The 21,417-nt window shown below is 41.2% G+C and overlaps 1 protein-coding gene across 5 annotated transcripts in view; it reads right to left on the bottom strand.

The window, feature by feature from the left end:
• The window catches only part of nek8 (NIMA-related kinase 8), a 119,776-nt gene extending 102,554 nt beyond the window's left edge, over nt 1-17,222 (bottom strand). For 4 of the 5 annotated variants that reach the window (XR_006315785.1, XR_006315786.1, XR_006315787.1 and 1 more), the window contains exons 1-3: nt 17,160-17,222; nt 9,385-9,590; nt 7,196-7,425 (exon numbers count right to left, since the gene is read on the bottom strand). Coding sequence is in view for 1 of the 5 variants with exons in the window: in XM_043718394.1 (XP_043574329.1) it covers nt 7,196-7,425; nt 9,385-9,590; nt 17,160-17,206 (483 nt within the window). In the remaining 4 variants the exon portion in view is untranslated. The remainder of the gene's footprint in view (nt 1-7,195; nt 7,426-9,384; nt 9,591-17,159) is intronic. The other variant, XR_006315788.1, reaches the window with a different exon arrangement.
• Between the last annotated feature and the right edge of the window lie 4,195 nt (nt 17,223-21,417).

Here is a 21,417-nt window from a genome sequence, read left to right as displayed (position 1 = left end):
AGATCCTGTTGTAATCTGAGGTAACCCTCTTCGCTATCCACTACACCTCCAACTTTGGTGTCATCTGCAAACTTACTAACTGTACCTCTTACGCTCGCATCCAAATCATTTATGTAAATGACAAAAAGTAGAGGACCCAGCACCGATCCTTGTGGCACTCCACTGGTCACAGGCCTCGAGTCTGAAAAACAACCCTCCACCACCACCCTCTGTCTTCTACCTTCCAGCCAGTTCTGTATCCAAATGGCTAGTTCTCCTTGTATTCCGTGAGATCTAATCTTGCTCATCAGTCTCCCAGAGAGAACCTTGTCGAACGCCTTACAGAAGTCCATATAGATCAACTCTACTGCTCTGCCCTCAATCATCTCTGTTACTTCCTCAAAAAACTCAATTAAATTTGTGAGACATGATTTCCCATGCACAAAACCATGTTGACTATCCTTAATCAGTCCTTGCCTTTCCAAATACATGTACACCCTGTCCCTCAGGATTCCCTCCAACAACTTGCCCACCACCGACATCAGGCTCACTGGTCTATAGTTCCCTGGCTTGTCCTTACCGCCCTTCTTTAACAGTGGCACCATGTTAGCCAACCTCCAGTCTTCAGGCATCTCACCTATGACTATTGATGATACAATTATCTCAGCAAGAGGCCCAGAAGTCACTTCTCTAGCTTCCAATAGAGTTGTTGGGTACACCTGATCAGGTCCTGGGGATTTATCCACTTTTATTCGTTTCAAGACATCCAGCACTTCCTCCTCTGTAATATGGACATTTTGCAAGATGTCACCATCTATTTCCCTACAGTCTATATCTTCCATATCCTTTTCCACAGTAAATACTGATGCAAAATACTCATTTAGTATCTCCCCCATTTTCTGCGGCTCCACACAAAGGCTGCCTTGCTGATCTTTGAGGGGCCCTATTCTCTCCCTAGTTACCCTTATATCTTAACGTATTTGTAAAATCTCTTTGGGTTCTCCTTAATTCTATTTGCCAAAGCTGTCTCATGTCCCCTTTTTGCCCTCCTGATTTCCCTCTTAAGTATACTCCTACTTCCTTTACACTCTAAGGATTCACTTGATCTATCCTGTCTATACTTTACATATGCTTCCTTCTTTTTCTTAATCAAACTCTCAATTTCTTTAGTCATCCAGTATTCCCTATACCTACCAGCCTTTCCTTTCACCCTAACAGGAATATACTTTCTCTGGATTCGCGTTATCTCATCTCTGAAAGCTTCCCATTTTCCAGCCATCCCTTTACCTGCGAACATCTGCACCCAATCAGTTTTTGAAAGTTCTTGCCTAATACCGTCAAAATTGGCCTTTCTCCAATTTAGAATTTTAACTTTTAGATGTGGTCTATCCTTTTCCATCACTATTTTAAATCTAATAGAATTATGGTCGCTGGCCCCAAAGTGCTCCCCCACTGACACCTCAGTCACGTGCCCTGCCTTATTTCCCAAGAGTAATTCAGGTTTTGCATCTTCTCTAGTAGGTACATCCACATACTGAAGCAGAAAATTGTCTTATACACACTTAACAAATTCCTCTCCATCTAAACCCTTAACACTATGGCAGTCCAACAAATTCCTCTCCATCTAAACCCTTAACACTATGGCAGTCCCAATTTATGTCTGGAAAGTTAAAATCCCCTACCATAACCACCCTATTTTTCTTACAGACAGCGGAGATCTCCTTACACATTTGTTTCTCAATTTCCCTCTGACTATTAGGGGGTCTATAATACAATCCCAATAAGGTGATCATCCCTTTCTTATTTCTCAGTTCCACCCAAATAACTTCCCTGGATGTATTACCGGAAATATCCTCCCTCAGCACAGCTATAATGCTATCCCTTATCAAAAATGCAACCTCCCCCCCCCTCCTCTCTTGCCTCCCTTTCTATCCTTCCTGTAGTATTTGTATCCTGGAACATTAGGCTGCCAGACCTGCCCATCCCTGAGTCATGTTTCTATAACTGCTATGATATCCCAGACCCATGTTCCTAACCATGCCCTGAGTTCATCTGCCTTCGCTGTTAGGTCCCTTGCATTGAAATAAATGCAGCTTAATTTATTAGTCCTACCTTGTCCCTGCCTGCCCTGACTATTTGACTCGCTTCTGTTCTCAACTGTACTAGGCTCAGATTGATCTCTTTCCTCACTATCTCCCTGGGTCCCACCCCGCCACCTTACTAGTTTAAATCCACCTAAACAGCTCTAGCCTATCTGCCTGCCAGTATATTAGTCCCATTCCAATTTAGTTGCAATCCATCCTTCTTGTACAGGTCACTTCTACCCCAAAAGAGATTCCAATGATCCAAAAATGTGAATCCTTCCCCCATAAACAAGCTCCTCAGCCATGCATGCATTAAAGATCAGTCATACTGACCCGTTATTATTTCTTGTAAGTCAATGGTAACAATGACTGAAGTAAACTTCTAAAGCAAACTGAACAGAAAGTGTTTGATTATCCATAGTCATATTGAATGACAGGGTCAGCTTAATGTGCTAAATGGCCTATATACCTAGGCCTACATACCTATGTACTTTATTTGGTATACCAAAGTGCCATAAAAAACAAGAGATGATTAACACAGAGACAGAGAGATGTACAGCACGAAAACAAACACTTCGGTCCAACTCATCCAAGCCAACCAGATATCCTAAATTACTTTAGTTCCGTTTGCCAGCACTTGGCCCATATCCCTATAAACACTTCCCATTCATATACCCATCCCCCTGCCTTTTTAAATGTTGTAATTGTACCAGCCTCCAACACTTCCTCTGCAGCTCATTCCATACTCACATCATTCCGAAAGATTTGCCCCTTATATTCCCTTTAAGTCATCCCCCTCGCATCATAAACCTATGCCGTCTCATTTTGGACTCCCCCTCCCGGGGGAAAAGACCTTGTCTCTTTACCCTATCAATGCCTTTCATGATTTTATAAACCTCGATAAGGTGACCCCTCAGTCTTCCTCTTTGAACTTTCACCCTCTAACCTTAAATGCAGTTTTAAATATTTCAGCTCTGGGCAGGGTGGAGAGGATAAAACTTCTGACCATCAACTCTACCGATGCAACTCATAATCTTATAGACTTTTATTAAGTCTCCCCTGGACCTCCACTGCTCCAGGGAAAACAACTTGAGTTTTTCTAGCTTCTCTATAGCTCATACCCTCTAATCCAAGCAGCATTCTGCCAAACCTCTTCTGTATCCTCTCCAAACCATCCACATCCTTCCTGTAATGTGGTGATCAGAATTAAATGCAATTGTGAACACAAACGCAAAAGTTTACCAATTGTCCATAATAATACTGGTGACTGACATGAAGTAAACTAAACCAAACCATTGTAATTACACATACTTTTAGCATTAGTTTGAGAGTGTCCTCTTGTACCCATTATATGGAAACTTTCTTTATGCTGATTCATAGAGTCATAGAGATATACAGCGTGGAAACAGACTCTTTGGTCCAACTCATCCATGCCGATCAAATATCCTTGATAAATTTAGTCCCATTTGCCAGTATTTGGCCCATATTCCTCTAAACCTTTCCTATTCATAAACCCATCCCACTGCCTTTTTAAATGTTGTAATTGTACCACCCTCCACCACTTTCTCTGGCAGCTCATTCCATACACACATCACTCTGTGTGAAAATGTTGCTCCTCAGGTCCCTTTTAAATCTTTCCCCTCTCACTTTAAACCTATGCCCCCTAGTTCTGGACTTCTCCAACTGAGGGAAAATACATTGTTTGTTTACCCTATCCATGCCCCTCATGATTTTATAAACTTCTATAAGGTTACCCCTCAGCCTCCGACATTCCAGGGAAAACAGCACCAGCCCATTTAGCCTAGCTCAAACCCTTCAACCCTGGCAACAACCTAGTAAATCTTTTCTAAACCCTTTCAAGTTTCACAACATCCTTCCAAGAGGAGGGAGACCACAATTGCACACAATATTCCAAAAATGACTTAACCAATGTCCTCCCAACATGACCTCCCAACGCCTATACTCAATGCTCTGACCAATAAAGGAAAGCATGCCAAACGCGTTCTTCACTATCCGATCTACCTGTGATTCCATTTTGTCAGCAACACTCCCCAGGACATCTGAATAAATTCTGATAATAAGTCACAAATCAGAAATGTTGAACTGGATTTCACACTAAGGAACGTGAATATGTAATGAGTAGGCACTGATATCACAGCGCCTTAATTTATAGGTCTACCTGCCTGTGAACTACCCGTAGAATGTAGCCCATTAAGTCTTTCATTCTCTCCACAGAAAGTGTCAGATTTGTTAAGTTTTTCCATCACTTTCTGTTCTATTTCACACTTCTAGCATCCAGACTATTTTGCTCGAGAATAAATCAGTTTCAATTCAAGGATAAAGTGCTTATTTTGGCTTGTACACAAAATCATTTTGGCACGACTGAAGTCTTGGCAGTCTGCATGTTCTAAAGCAAAGAAAAGGTGCTGCATTTCAAAGGCTTTCTAAATACAAGCTCGGTCAATTATTAAACTTTGCCAACAGCAAAGAGAACCTGTCAACCATTACAATTGGATCAGGATCTCTATAGATTCAAAGAGCAAATGGTGACCTTGTGTTAGTTCAGTTAATGGCTTCAACTCAAACACAAAAAGCAGAAAACAGCTTATTGAAAGGCAGAGAGCATACATTTAAAATAATCAGGATGTTTAGAAGAAGATATTTTGTAGAAGGTGATGAAATATGTTTCAACTATGTGACAGAGAAGTCATCATTTTAAATAATTTAAAAACTTCTATGAATCAAGATCTTATAGTTATACAGCACCTTTAACATATCAAAATGTACCAAGAAACTTCACAAAACATTGTTAAGAAAAATTAGATGCTCATCCATATAAGATATGATAATGCAAAAGCTTGGTCAAAGAAACATCTTAAAGAAAGAATGAGAGATAGAGACTTGGAGAGATTTTGGGAGAGGATTCCAGACACTGCGGTACAGGCAGCTGAAGGCACAACTTAAATGGTGGAGCAACTAAAACCAGAGGGATGCTCAAAAAGCAAATAAGGTAAGTGAAGGGTTTAGAGATGGAGGTGATAATAAGATATTGAAACAAGTAATGCCATGCAGCAACTTGAAATTTGAAAGGATGAGATTTTAAGTTTAGTCAGAATGCAGATGTTTGCTGCTGACTGAGTTTTATTCGTTAAGGAATGCATGCATTACTGACTGTGCCTGCACTTATTGCCCATCCTTACTACCCTTGAGATGGTGGTAGTGACCTGTCTTCTTGAACCACTGCAGACTATTTGCTGCAGCTAGACCCATAATGTGGTAAGGGAGTGCAGGTTTAAGATGTTGGCCCTGCGAGAGTGAAGGAACAGCAATATATTTCCAAGTCAGGATGATGAGTGGTTTGGAGCCGAACTTGCAAGTGGTGCCATTCTCATGTATCTGCTTGCCCATGTTCTTCTGGATGATAAAAATGGGATTGGAAGATCTTGCTGAAAGAGCTTTGGTGAGTTGCTGCTGTGCACAGTAGACTGGTCACACTGTTGCTACCAAGTGTCGATGGTGGAGGCACTGAATCTTTGCGGATGTGCTGCCAATCAAGTGGGCTGCTTTGTTCTGAATTGTGTCAAGCTTCCTTGAATGTTGTTCAAGCTGCAATCAACAGGCAACATTCCCTCACACTCCTGACATGTGCCTTGTATATGGTGGACTGGTTTGGGGAGTCAGAGGTAAGTTACTCACTGCAGAACATCTAACTCATTCCACTTAGTGGGGAAAACTAGCCCTCTGAAAAGTATTAATGATGTTACCTCGAGAGCATATGATCAACTTTTACAACAATGTCAACTATAACCTTCTAAAAAGGTAATGGGCAACAAATGCTGGCTTAGTGAGTAACACATATATCCCAGAAAATAATGAATAAAAATCTTAAAAAGCTGTAATTGTATATGTAATTAGGACTTTAGAGGGCCCAATACTGTACTATACTGAAAAGAACTGTTCTGTTTCACATTTCATATACCGTTACTTTTGAACTGTTATGAAGTGGGGAAACAGTGGTCTGCTGGGAACATCACTAGACTAATAATCCAGAACCCCAAGCTAATGTGCTGAGACATGGGCTTGATTTCTACCAAATCAGATTTAAATTTGAATCCAAATAAAAATCCGAAATAAAAGAAGGTTAGCCTGAGGTTAACCAAGAGACCACTTTTGATTATCAGAAAGACTTATCTCGTTCACAAATGACCTTCAAGGAAGGAGATGTGCCATCCTAACCTGGTCTGGCCAACATGTGACTCCAGACCAACACAATATACTTGCCTTAACTGCACTCTGGGAAATTAGGGTTGGGCAAGAAATGCTGATCTTTCAATGAAGTGATGCCACATATGTGGAAACATTACTTTATAAATTTCATGAATAGAGTACACTTTTGAAAAAAAGTATAACATCTTGTTGAATTCGTTTTCTTGGCTGTGAGAGCAGAGATACACCACAAGATGCTTTCCAAATTGAAAAGCCTCTTAAATACAGCATCGATGGCATTTGTGTTCCATGCTTAGTCTCACGCAGCCTCCCAGTTTGTCGATCTCATCAAAAATAGTTTTTAGAACATGTCTAAATAAGTAATTGAAATTCTGAATCAATCAATATTTGTTCATCAACACTTCCATTTCACATACACTTAATCTGGTACCTCTATCACTTCTGTCCTTACCTTCAATACCTTTCTAGAATAAATCCATTCTCATTTACCTGTTGCCTCTTAATTTCAAATCTCCTTCAACCACTAAATGGCAATGGCCTTTGGCTTTCCAACTCTAACCTTAATTGCATTCGGTGATGTTTCCTCCGGCATTTATAGTGATTTGTATCTGCCGCTTCCGGTTGTCAGTTCCAGCAGACAGCTGGAAACATCACAGAAGCGTAGCATTTTTGGTGGTGTAGCATTTTTGAACTCGATAGTCTACAAACCACTGCCTGAACATGTTTTTTACCTCACCAATTCCAAAAGTCTCCTCAAACACTTTGATTTTGGTCATCGCCATACTATCCAGCTTTTTCTCCCCCTTATGAGCATCAAGAACATAGAAGTAGAATATTACAGCGCAGTAAAAGATGCTATATAATTATAAGTTATTGTTGGTGATGACCCAAAAAGGTAATCTTACTGTGTAGGCTTTACTTTTGCTGCTTAGAATCTTCGAGATACCAAAATCACCGATCTTCACTATCATTTGATACTTATCAAGTAGGATATTCTGTGTTTTCAGATCACGGTGCAAAATAAGCTTGTTATGCACGTGATGGAGGGCCAAAAGGATCTGTACAAAGAAGTGCAAGATGGTCTCTTCATCTAACAGGGAGTTGCGTTTCTGGATATAGTCAGCCAAAGTACCTCCTGAAATCAAAAAACACGAGTGAATGACTAACAATAACTCTCAAGACATCAAGTTCAACAAGGATATTTCCGTACTCTAGGATGGTTTACAAAGCATTTTCTTTAGTTAGCTTTCTCTTAGTTATGGGTGAATTTGCACTATAGGCAGTACATCTACACTGCAAATTTAAAAGTTGCATTCGGTTGTTATTACTTCCCCCTGCAATGTTGTGGTTCTGTTCGCCGAGCTGGGAATTTGTGTTGCAGACGTTTCGTCCCCTGTCTAGGTGACATCCTCAGTGCTTGGGAGCGTCCTGTGAAGCGCTTCTGTGATGTTCCAGCTGTCTGCTGGAACTGACAACCGGAAGCGGCAGATACAAATCACTATAAACGCAGGAGGAAACATCACAGAAGCACTTCACAGGAGGCTCCCAAGCACTGAGGATGTCACCTAGACAGGGGACGAAATGTCTGCAACACAAATTCCCAGCTCGGCGAACAGAACCACAACAACGAGCACCCGAGCTACAAATCTTCTCACAAACTTTGTCCCCCTGCAATGTGTAAAACCAGATTGAGACTCTACCTAACTCTGAAGTGAGGTGGGCTGAGAATTCTTTCTTCCACAAGTCTCAACCAGGTGCTAGATCAGGCTCTGGCTCTGCCTACAATTATACCTTCACTGTAGTGTTCCTGCTAAGTGAAACCATTTTGTGACAATTGTGCCAGTACTGTAAATGGATACTCAATACTTCCCTTCTCCATGTATCTCTTTAATGGACTATTGAACTTTACACTTTTGCCTTCCATTCCATCATCCCCAAACAACCAGTTCCAAATATGACAAACTTCCTACTTCTTACATGCTGGCTGCATTTAAATCTTGACAAATTGCGCAAATCTCACACACTAGCTCATGTAGACCACTTAGAGACAGGAAGCAATAGATTCAAATAAAATAACAAAAGATAAAAGGGCAGTGTTCCAATCCACTGCATCTATCCAGCCTAACCACAGTATATTATTTAGGAGAAAGTGAGGAGTGCAGAAGCTGGAGATCAGAATTGAGAGTGGGGTGCTGGCAAAGTTCAGCAGGTCAGGCAGCATCCGAGGAGCAGGAGAAGCAACACACTGATGAAGGGCTGTTACCCAAAATGTTTATTCTCCTGCTCCTCGGATGCTGCCTGACCTGCTGTTCTTTTCCAGCACCCAACTCTCAACATAGTATATTATTTAGCAAGTGCAGAACACTTTTAATAAATCTGACCTGGTCATCACAATGCAGCTGATTAATATCAGTTACTTTCATTTTATTAATCAATATCCAATTCTGATGAAAGGTCATAGACAAACATCAACTCTACTTCTCTCTCCACAGATGCTGCCTCACCTGAGTTTGTCCAGCATTTTCTGTTTTTGAACATCTGCAATATTTTGCTTTTCACCGAGTTCAATTGGATGAGCTGTGCTTTAAGTTCGCCTATGTGTTCTTTTTACATCATTGGTCTCTGCAGGCTTTACTGGGGTACCAGTGAACATCAATGCAAGGAAATCACAAGTAAATGCTTTGCTGATGCTGACCTTCAAATGTGCCCTATTGTTCAATAGATCTATTGGTTGTAAGGCTAAACTAAACCTCCTTCACAATGGTTCAATGGGATTACCTTAAAGCTGAGCATCGAGACAAGCTTTCTAAAGCAAAGAAACATATAGGTAAGATTTTAGTAGAAAAATAAGATATGGAACCAAAGTAGTAGATGGAGTTGAGGTAATGATTGATCATGATCTAACTGCAAGACGCAAAAGGCTATAAAAGAGTTGAATATTATACTTCTGCACCAATCCCTTGCCACCACCGGTATGTAATCCTAGACTTTGACTATTAGCAGGCAACTCAAATAAATGAGGCATCACAACTAAATCATACAAGCTGAGAAGGCACTACTCAATAATAATTTCACCTTATCAATCCTTATATACCTGGCGCGTATTCCATGGCTATCATTAGTGCCTTGTCCTCCAGGAAGTTTTCATAGTATTCAATTATGTTTGGATGGTTGAGGAGTTTCAGCACTTGGCATTCATTCTGAGCAGCCAGTCTCTCATCTTTAGTCATCTGTTCGACGGGAATTTGTTTAAGGATCACCAGTTTTTGGTCAGCCTTCCGCAAACACAGATGGACAATACTAAAAAAAACATATAAATGGACAAGTGCACATAACATTAAATGCAGTGTGCCCTTTGCCCTTCCAATTTCAAAGCCACCAATGCTATAAATCAACAACACGTGCTGAATACCATTGTGTCTCACCAGCCATTGAGACTAAGGTTTTCTGCTCTATTGCTCACTACAGTGAATAGATGGAAAATCATGCATTGTTCACCACAGCAGTGAAAAAACTTCAACTTTAAAATTTAAATTACTTTTTCCATTTTATACAATATAAATTATAAACATAAATCAAACATCAGGCTCTTGCACTTAGTGCCCAGACTTAGAAAGTACCCATTAATGTGGAATCAGGGTTAAGAAAAGTCCTTTCGAATTCTCCATCGCCACAATTTAAAATTGGTTGATGTAATAAACACTGGGAATATAAGTGAGTTGTCAGAGTTACATGGGTCAGATTTCCTGAATTTGCACACTATAAATGATCCATGGCCTTAGGCCGAAAGTTTCCTGAAAAAGTGTATTGTTGTAGTGCCACACCAATATGCAGATTATTATTTTAGCATATTAAACCCAGATTTCAGTCAGCAAAGTAACAGTGCTCACCATTGACCTTAAAGAAAGAGATCTCAAAACATCTAGCAGTCTCTGTGAAGTGAATTTTTCCTTTCCCAATGTTAGTTTGAATAACAGCCAATTCAAGGAGCTCTCCAAGCATCAAGCTTGATAACATCAAACAGGTAATTATAAGAAATATTCTCAATCAGAAAACCAAGAAGCAAAAATTGTAATGACACCTTTGAGTTTTAACTACATTTTACATAGAGTGAAAGAATGATTGGGGCATACAGGAGATTAAGGTAGCTGAAATTTCATGACAAACTTTTTTTTTAAATTACACCTTTAACATCATAATATTGTTATGAAAAAAAACTGACATTCTACAACATAACAGTTTAAGGGTCAGGAACACTTTTCAACAATAATTATGAACTTTGCACACTGTTAAAAATCTGCTTACACCTGATTCAAAAGGTGCAACTTGTTACAACAAAGAGAGATGGCGGCACAGAAGGCATGTAACTAGACTCGTAGTCCAGAGACCCTAGCTGATGCTTGCACTGAGTGGGTTCAAATCTCACTATGACAGCTGGGGGATCTTGAACTGAATTAATAAATCCGGATCACCAAGCTAGTCCCAATAATGGTGGCCATGAATCTATTACTGAATCTTGTAAAAAACCATCCAAATGTCCTTTCTGCTTCTGATGTACTGGGACATAAGTTAAAATCCCACTACTGCTCTAATCCGATTTTCCTGCTCCTCGGATGCTGCCTGACCTGCTGTGCTTTTCCAGCACCACTCTAATCTAGACATAGCAATGATGTTGATTCTTAACTGCTCTTCTGGGCAATTAAGAATTGGTAATAAATTCTGACCTCGCCTACAACACCAACATCAGATAAGCAAACTAAAAGAAAACTGATATATAATGTACAGTGATATAAGTTAAGTACAGAAATCTGATCCATGCTTTCAGTCAACTTGGCTCTAAAAGACAGGTAAATTAGGGAACTTTTTTTCAGCCTTTGGTACTCTGAATTTTTAAAAATCTTCAACTTCTGTGATGACTCGAGGAATAGTGGAGCTATCCCAGTGAGGCATGACAGTTTGAATGCCACTATTAGATTGTGCATTGTTAAGTGTGCTGTGTTGCAAGGGATATCGATTTTCAGAGCAGTATATAAACTGAGGGCATATCTGTCTGCTCAGGCAGATGCAAAAGATCCCATTAGACTACTTGACAAGCTGCAAGTTTGCTGTCCTGGCCAATATTCATCCCTAAACCAACATTAACATAGATTATCTTTTCTAAATGTTAGTGTAGGTTTACTGCTGGTAAACCGCACCTAACCACAGAACTGTAACTATACTTCAAAATTGCTGAGGTATAATCCTGAGGTTGCAAAAGGGCTCTTTCAAGTCAAAAAGCAATCTGTGTCATAGGATTAAGCACCTCATGCTATCAGATATCTGAACTATGTTGACTCCTGTGTCTAGATTACCCTGATGTGAACTTTTAGAAAATCAACTTCAGTTTTTTTTATATGAACTTTCAATCAGCGATTCAGATTTCAATGGCCTAACACTATAAAAGCCCAAGCGTAGAGTGCCATTCTGTTCTGGTTTGACTGAAATACAAACGTAACCCAATACTGAATTGTTAAAAAATTTCCAATAAATTACTTTAACACAAGGTTAAATCCAATTCAGCTAAATTAGTTCTTTTTTAATTCATTCATGGGATGAGGACATTGCTAGCTAGGTCAACGTTATTGCCCATGCATAACTGCCCTCTGGGAAGGTGGTGGTGACCTGCCTTATTGAGCCACTTTAATCCATGGGATATATGGACATGTGCTATTATAGAAAGAGCTCCTAGATTTTAGCCCCATGACAGTGAAGGAACAGCTATTTAGTTCAAAGGCAGGATAATCCGGGCATGGCTTGGAGAGGAATTTGCTGATGATTGCATTCCTTTGCATCTCTGGCCTTCTCTTTCTAGGTGGCAAAGGTTGCAGGTTTGGATGATGCCATCAAAGGATTTTTGGTGAGTTGAAGTGTTGCTCCTTGTAGATAGTACATCCTGTTTTCACTGTGTTATTGGTGAATGTTGAAGGAGGTGCCAATTGTGTTGAGCTTTACGTGTTGTTGGAGCTGCAACCTCCCAGACACATGGACAGCATTCCACGATGTTTCTGACTTGTGTCTTGTAGATGGTGGACAAGCTTTAGGAGTCAAGAGATGAGTTATTCGTTGCAGAAATTTGAATCTCTGAACTGCCCATTTCCATAGTATGCATGTGACTGGTACAAAGTTGTATAATGGAGAATTCAGCATGGTAATGTTATGGAATGTCATGAGGCATTCTCTCTTGTTGGAGATAGTTATTACCTGGTACTTGGTTGGCATGAATGTTTCTTGCAACTTATGTAATGCAAGCCTGGATATTGTGCACATCTTGCTACAATTGGACAATCACCGATCAAGCATTGAGGAATCACAAATGATGTTGAATACAGCGAAATCATCAGTGAGCATCTCCACCTCTTACAATGGAGGGAAAGTCATTGATGAAGCAGCCTAAAAGTTTGGGTCTAGGACCCCACTTTGAGAGTCTATTGCTCTTGCTATTCCTATGATTAAGATAATGGCCCCCAGCAACACTACCATGTTCCTTTGTGCTAGATAGGATTCCAAACAGTGAAGTGTTTTCTCCCAATTCCCATTGGCTCCATTTTGCTGGGGCTCCCTAATGCTACACTCAGTCAAATTCCACCTTAATGTCAAGAACAGTAAGCCTCCCTTTTGTCTACATTTGAAATGAAGTAACAATGAGGTCAGAAGATGCATGTGCCTGGCAGAATCCAAACTGAGAGTCAGTGAACTGGTTATTGTTGATTAAATGACACTTGATAGCACTGTCACCTTCCATTACTTTGCTGTTGATGGATTAAATGATTTTTGGTTAAGTTGGCTTTGTCCTGCTTTTTGTAGGCAGGGCATACTTGGGAAGTTTTCCACATTGCTAGATGGATGCCAGCATTATAGCTTTCTGGAACAGTGTGGCTAAAGGCACAGCTAGTTCCTGAACACAGATCTTAATTACTATTATTCAACTTGTTACTCACCATAACCTTTTCAGTATTCAATACTCTGAGCAATTTCCTGAAATTACGAGGAATGAATCAACTTGGTTAAAGATTGGCATATGTGATGCTGGTGACTGCAGGAGACCAAAGATGGATCATCCACTCAACACTTCTGGTTGGAGATGGTTGCACATGCTTCAGTCTTGGCTTTTACACTGATGTTGTAGACTTCACCCATATGAAGAATGGAAATATTTGTAGAGCGTCCTCCTCCTGAAGATTATTAAACTATCCACCATCATTCGTGACTTGATGAAGCTGGACTGAAGAACTTAGGTCAGATCCATTTGTTGTGGGATTTCGTGGCCCTGTATATTACGTGCTACTTCCACTGCTTGACATGTTAGTCATCTTGTGCTGTAGTCAGAACCCAAGGCAGGGAGCTCTCAAGGCCCAATAACTGAGCTCCAAATCCTAAGGGTGCACTGTGCTCAGGTTGGGGGCCCAGGCCAAGACCAGAATGGGTCCAGTATTCCTGTCCTTGCCCTGGTTGTAACTTCACCAGGTTGCCACCTCATTATTAAGTTTGCTTTGTAATGTTCTTGGCATGCCCTCCTGCACTCTTCATTGAATCCCTGGCTTGATGGTAATCGCAGAGTATGGGATAAGCCAGGCCATATGCTAACAGATTGTGTTTCAGTACAATTCTCCTGCTACTGTTAATGAACCACTGCGCTTCATGATGTCCTGTCTTGAATTCCTAGATCTTTACGAAATCTACCCCATTGAGCACCAAAGTGGTACCATACAACATGATGGGAAGTATGCAAAGTTGGGGCTTTGTCTTCACAAGGACTGTTAGGTGGTCACTCCTACTGATGACATAGACAGATGTATCTGCTACAGATAGATTGGTTAGGCTGTGGTCAAATATGTCTTCCCCCTTCTTGGTTCCCTTACCACCTGTCATTGGCTCAGTAAACAGTTTTGCCCTTAGGACTTAGCCAGCTCAATATTGGAGTACTACCAAGTCATTTTTGGGAATGAACATTTGAATCCAAAGTGCATTCCATCCAGAATTCACCATCCACATCCCCAAACACAATGCATTCTGAGACTTTGCCTCCCTCAGTGCATCCTTCAAATTGTATTCAACCCAGGGGATCACTGATTACTAATTAATCAGCCGAAGGGAGTGAAGTAGGCGGTAATCTTGCCCATATTTTACCTGATGCCATGAAATGCCACAAGATCCAGTGGTGTCATTATTGAGGACTCCTAGGGCTTCCTGACTGTTTACCACTGTGCTATCATCTGCAGTGGACAAAATGTCTGGTCTGACAGTTTGTATCCAGAAACAGTGATAGCAGTGGCTGGGACACCTCACAGACTCATACCTTACAGACAACATCATTTGGCTCTCTAATTTTGCATCACTGCCTGCTTTTCCATTCAGTTCAACTCTTTTTATCAGATTTTGTAGCAGTTAAAATATAATTGATTGACTTGCTTTCAAAGAATGGTTAAAAACTAACCACTTGCTGAGGATCTGGAGTCATAGAAAGAGCAGACAACATTAGGATGGAAGATTTCCTTCCCCTAAAGGGCATGAGCAAACCAGATGGGTTTTTACGACAATCAACAATCATCCAATGATCACCATTAGACAACTTATATTTATAGATTTTATTAATTATATTCGTATTTCATCATCTGTTGTGATGGAATTTGAACCTACATCACCAGAATACTCTTGGGATACTTGGGATTAATATTCAGTAGCATTGGAAGTATGGCACTCCCTCTCTCTGCTCATCAATAATATGGGCAAAGGTACTCCCAAGGTGTATTCTTGAGATTTTTTCTAGAAACAAGAAGTGGCAATAAATGGCTGCAGTCAAACATCAAAAACACAAAATGAAAAAAAGCTAAAGGTGCTCAGTACATTAGAGATTCCATGAAGAGATACATGTTAACATTTCATGCATTATTTCACGCTGAACTGGCAAAAAGCAATCTTTCAGAATATAATAATGACAGAGCAACATCAGTCAAAAGATCATTGATAAATGTGGTTTGAATAGGATTTCTTGTTGGGTGGTTCTATGATTATGAGTATGCAAAGTGATTGCTGCTTGTTGGAACAACAGGTGAGAACACAATGTACAGGAAACATACAACAAACCCACTGTATCCAAAAGAGCTGTGTTAACATTTAAATAGAACTAGCCTGAAGAGGACTGAAGCTCTTCCCCATCTGTACTAGCCCATTGAACACAGACCAACATAAGGATCAACATTTCTTTCTCAAGTCCTTGAACAATCTGCAACACAATTTCCAATATCACAGTTTAAATTTCCTCGTTCTTTCTGTATTACCATTCCCATGTAGTAGTCTCTGAGTCAAAGCTCCAGATTGAAAGCCCACTCCAGGGAGTAAACATAAAAATCAAGGCTGATATTCCATCACTGTACTGATGGAGTAAAATCAGGAAGTCTGGCAATAGCTACCTGATGAAGGAGTAGCAGTCCGAAAGCTAGTACTTCCAAATAAACATGTTCAAAGATAACCTGGTGTTGTGTGATTTTAACAGTATCTATGAAGACAGAAACAGAATTGATGTTTCAAGTTCAACAACTCTTCTTCAGAACTGAAGGGGTTAGAAAATAGTGGATTTTCTCCTGCTAACAGAGGAGGAGGAGTGAATGGAACAGTTTATAAGGAGAACAAAAGCAAAATCCTGTTTCTACTTGATGCTGGAAATCTGAAACCAACATAAAAAAAACTGGCGAAACACAACAGGTGTTCTGAAGAAGAGTCACACTGGATTCGAAACATTAACTCTGTTCCTCTCTCCACAGATGCTGCCAGATTGTGAGTGTCCAAGCAAAAAATAAAGGAAGTGCTAATGGTGACAAAGGAAAGTAGAGATGTAAAGCAGGTGTAAATGTGCAGCAAAGTCAACAAGACACAAACAAGACACCACTGGGGGGTAGGTGGGGAATATAAGAAAAACAGAGGACAGTAGTCATGTTCTGAAGTTTTAGGAGTTAATAGTGAGAAGCTGTGAAGTGCTAAAAGTGAAATTGAGGTGCTGTTCCTCAAGCTTCCTCCAACACTTTGTCTTCATTTCAAATTTCCACCATCCACAGTATTTAGCTTTTAAGTACTGTTCTGGCAAAGGTACTGACTTTGGAATGAGCCATTAAACCAAGATCCCATCTACCTATTCTGTAATCCCATGACATTATCTCCAAAAAAGAGCAGGAATGTTCTCCCCAAAATCCTGGCCAACTTTTATCCCTCAGACAACAGTAAAATTCATACTATAAGATCATCCTCACATTGCTGTTCGTGAGAGCTCACTGTGTGCAAATTGACTGTTATGTCTCTTATATAACAGGAACTGTACTTCAAGGCACCTCACTGACTGCAAAGAACTATGCAATGTCCAGTATTGTAAACAAAAAGTGCTCTGCAAATACAATGCATCCACAAGATGAAAAATATTTTGCCCCATTCATGGGATTACAGACATCACTGGCAAGTCCAGTTATATCCCATCCCAAATTGTGCCTTCAGAAGTGGTGGTAAGCTTACTAGGCTACATCAGAGAGCAATTTAAGACATTGATATGGTTAAGGATGGCAGATTTCTTTACGTAAAGAACATAAGTGAACCAGCGTTACTTTCCTTTAAAATGTCTATTTGCAGTTTCAGGATCACCATAAGCGATGCTATGCACTGTTTATTCCAATTTCGATTACTGAACTCATGCTAAATTCCACAGGTCATTATTTCACGATTTGATTGCGAATCATTCTCAGGAAGCCAGCCAAGACAGAAAGCTGTAACCCGCGGCCACTTCTTAACTCCAAAGGCCGTCAATTCAGGCTGGGAAACTACCCGGAATCCGCACAACAATCTCACCCAAAAGCTCCCCTTCCCACCACCTTCATCTTCTGGTATTTCTCCATTGCCTTCTCCAATGAGTTGGCGACAACTTCCTGCGCAGGCGCAGGCGCGGGCGACGTTCAAACTGTTTCGGCTCGAGCGTCCGCACGCACGCACCCACGCCTGCGCATTCCCGCAACTCCTGTCTCGCCCAGGCTTCAGGACTGGAGCCGCTGGGTCACCGGTGAAGTGAACCTGTTTTCAGTCTTCTCCAACTCTGCAGGCTCAGTCGTGAAGCCAGTCTTTCCAGTGTACTCTCCAACTCTGCAGCCTAATTTCAAACCAGCCTTTCCTCCAACTCTGCAGCTTCCAGCCCTCCCAGTGTTTTTTGGACTGAAAAAACGAGTTAATGTGACCCATTGGACCTGAAATGTAAACTCTGCTTTCTCTCCATAGGTGCTGACAGACCTGGGTATTTCTATCATTTTCTGTTTTCATTTCTGATTTCTTACCTCTGCAGTTCTTTTGGTTTGTTTCCCTCTCAGTATTTTCCTCATCTGCACAGCTTCAGGGGTGAAGCCAGATCTTCCAGAGTTTTCGCCAACTCTGCACCACTCCTGCCAGCCTCAGGGGTGAAACTATTCATCTGATGTTATCCTCAACCTGTGACCTCTCTCTCATCAGACTGTGATATGAAACCAGTCTTTCCAGTGTTTTCCCTCAACCGATTTCAGTGTTTAAATAGGGAAAATATTGTGGACTTTATTTTGTGTTTCCATAGCAGCTAACCAGCTGGGAAATGTTGAGTGAGACATTAAAAGTTGACTCATTTCAGCTTGAGAATAAGATTCATCAGAATAATTCACCAAAACAAAACACAAGGTTTGTGTCTTGATAATTCTGAAATTCCCTGCTAACATGATTTTCCCAATCAGTCTTGGTCTGCAAAGAATTAGGAATTTCAACCTAGCATGCAGAGCAATTGTTGTCACCCACCTGTCCTGCAGTGAGACCTAGAATATGTAACAGTGAACGTATGAGAGAGAAACTTTTCTTGACCCTTGAAGTCATCTGTTAAAGCTTTTAGACAAAATTTTACAAAATCAACTACAGTGGTCTCTACTGTGTCCAGATACCTAAAAAGCATCTTCCATACCAGATCCTATTTTCTAATCTCGCGTGGCTAGTATTTTTAGGGGAAGATGAAGAAAGCACAACAGAGGCACTCTGAAAGTCTCCTTGAAGTGATGCGGCACTTCATGATATTAATGACTGGGAGGGGCTTGCTACCAAAGGATCAAAATGGCAGCAACTTATCCATCAAGCTGCATCACACTTCAAGTCTAAAAGCTTTATTGATGAGGCAGAGTGGCAGCAGAAAGCAAATCCTATACTCTGGATCCCAATACCTCATGGGATGTCCTGCCCGTGTGCCCAAAGATCTGAGGGTTAAGAATCAGAAAGAAAATCAGAAGAATCAAAAGAAGAAGAAAAAGAAGGTTTTATTTGACTTTTACATATTTAAGTGTATTTTTTGGTATTAGTTAATTGAGTTAAAGCTAAGGCTTACAATGGCAAGAGACCTCAGACACGTGGCATGTTCCTCGTACTTGATGTGGGAGCTCAAGGATGTGGCTGACATCACTGACTCTTACACTTGCAAGAAGTATGTCCAGCTGCAGCTCTTGTTTGACCATATGACAGCTCTGGAGTTGTGGATGGACTAACTATGGAGCATCTGCAATGCTAAGGAGATTGTGGATATCACATTAAGTGAATTGGTCACACCACAGGTTAGAATTGCTGAGGGAAACAGTGAATGGGTAACCAAAAGGCAGAGGAAGAGTAGGAAGGCAGTGCAGGTGTTCCCTGCAATCATCTCCCTCCGTGGCGGGCTCTGCTGTTCAGAAGGTCAAGAAAAAGACTCTTAGGGCCATAGTCATAGGGGATTCTAATGTAGGGGAGTAGATAGGCGGTACTGTGGCTGGAAACAAGACTCTCGGATGGTATGTTGCCTCCCAGGTGCTCAGGTCAGGGATGTCACCGATCAGCAGAGCATTCTGAAAGGAGAGGGTGAACAGCCAGTTATCGTGGTGCATATAGGCACCAACGATATAAGTAAAAAAAATGAGATGAGGTCCTGAAAGCAGACTTCAGGGAGTTAGGAGAGAAGTTAAAGAGGAGGACCCCAAAGGTAGTGATCTCAGGATTGCAACCAGTGCCATGTAGTAGCCAGGGTAGAAATGAAAGTACAGGCAGGATGAACATGTGGCTTGAGGGATGGTGTAGGAAAGAGGTGTTCAGATTTGTGGGACATTGGGACCGGTTCTGGGGAAGGTGGGACTATTACAAATTGGATGGTCTACACCTGAACCAGACTGGGACTTAAGTCCTTGGAGGGTGTTTGCTACTGCTGTTAGGGAGGGTTTAAACTAATGTGATAGGAGGCTGGGAACCAGAAGAGCAGACTAGTAGACAATGAGATGGAAACTAGAGACTGTAAGGGAAAGGATCATGAAGTTAGCATTACCAAGAGGAAGATTAGGCAGAGAGCAGATGAATGCAAAGTAATTGGTGGTCTGAAGTACATATGCTTTAATGCAAGGAGTATGGTGGGTAAGGCAGGCAAACGTAGGACTTGAATTAGTGCCTGGGAGTATGACATTATTGCGATCACAGAGACTTGGTTGATGGAAGGGCATGATTGGCAACTAAATGTTCCGGGATATAGATGCTTCAGACAGGACAGGACAGGGAGGGAAGTAAAAGCAGGAGAGGAGTTGCATTGCCTGTCAGGGATGATATCGCGACTGTGCTAAAGGAGGACACTATGGAAGGCTTGAACAGTGAGGCATTATGGGTAGAGCTGAGGAATAGAAAGGGTGCAGTTACATTGTTGGGGCTGTACTACAGGCCTCCCAACAGTGAGCATGAGGTAGAAGAACAAATAGGTCAACAGATCATGGAAGAATGTAGAGGCAACAGGGTGGTGGTATGCAGTTTTGGTCTCCTTATTTGAGAAAGCATGAACTGGCACTAGAGGGGGTGCAGAAGAGGTTCACTAGGTTGATTCCGGAGTTGAGGGGTTTGGCTTATGAAGAGAGACTGAGTAGATTGGGATAATATTCATTGGAATTTGGAAGATGGGGGTGTTGGGTATCTTATAGAAACATGTAAAATTATGAAGGGAATAGACAAGATAGAGTAGAGAGGATGTTTCCACTGGTGGGTGAAACTAGGACAAGAAGGCATAGCCTCAAAATTAGGGGGAGCAGATTTAGGACTGAATTAAGAAGGAATTTATTCACCCAGAATGTTGTAAATCTGTAGAATTCGCTGCCCAATGAAGTAGCTGACACTACTTCAGTAAGCATTTTTAAAGCTAAGATAGATATTTTTGAACAATAAAGAAGTTAAGGGGTATAATAAAAACATGGGTAAGTGGAACTGAGTCCATGAAAAGATCAGTAATAGTTTTATTGAATGGTGAAGCAGGCTTGAAGGGCCAGATGGCTATTCCTGCTCCACTTCTTATGTTCTTATAAGGAACTCTCTAGTCCGAGGCACAGACAGACGTTTCTGCAGTCGTCAGCAAGAAATCAGAATGGTGTGTTGCTTCCCTGGTGCCAGGATCAAGGTTATCTCTGAGAGAGTGCAGAATATTCTGAAAGGGGAGTGGGACCAACAGGAGGTCATACACATTGGAACTAACAACATTGCAAGAAAAAGGTTGAGATTCTGAAGGAACAATATAAGAAGTTAGGCAGGAATTTTAAAAGGAGGTCCTCAAAGAGTAATATCTGGATTACTCCCAGTGCTATGAGCTAGTGCAGGTATGAATAGGAGGATAGAGCAAATGAATGCGTGCATGAGGAGCTGGTACAGGGGAGAAGGATTCACATTTTACGATCATTGGGAGCTCTTCTGGGGTGGAAGTGACCTGCATAAGAAGCACAGGTTGCACCTGAATTGGAATGGGACTGATATACTGGCAGGCAGATTTGCGAGAGCTGCTTGGGAGGATTTAAACTAGTAAGGTGGGGGAGTGGGACCCACGGAGATAGTGAGGAAAGAGATCAGTCTGAGACTGGTACAGTTAGGAAAAGTCGCAAGTAAACAGTCCGGGCAGGCAGGAGCAAAGCAGAGAACGAGGTTGGACTGATAAATTTAACTGCATTTTGAGACTGGTACAGTTAGGAAAAGGAGCAAGTAAACAGTCCGGGCAGGCAGGAGCAAAGCAGAGAACGAGGTTGGACTGATAAATTTAACTGCATTTATTTCAATGCAAGAGGCC

Source organism: Chiloscyllium plagiosum, chromosome 28, assembly GCF_004010195.1.
Source record: "Chiloscyllium plagiosum isolate BGI_BamShark_2017 chromosome 28, ASM401019v2, whole genome shotgun sequence".
Taxonomy (NCBI): Eukaryota; Metazoa; Chordata; class Chondrichthyes; order Orectolobiformes; family Hemiscylliidae; genus Chiloscyllium; species Chiloscyllium plagiosum.
Note: the sequence above shows the minus strand (reverse complement) of the source record. Positions and strands in the feature narration are given on the sequence as shown.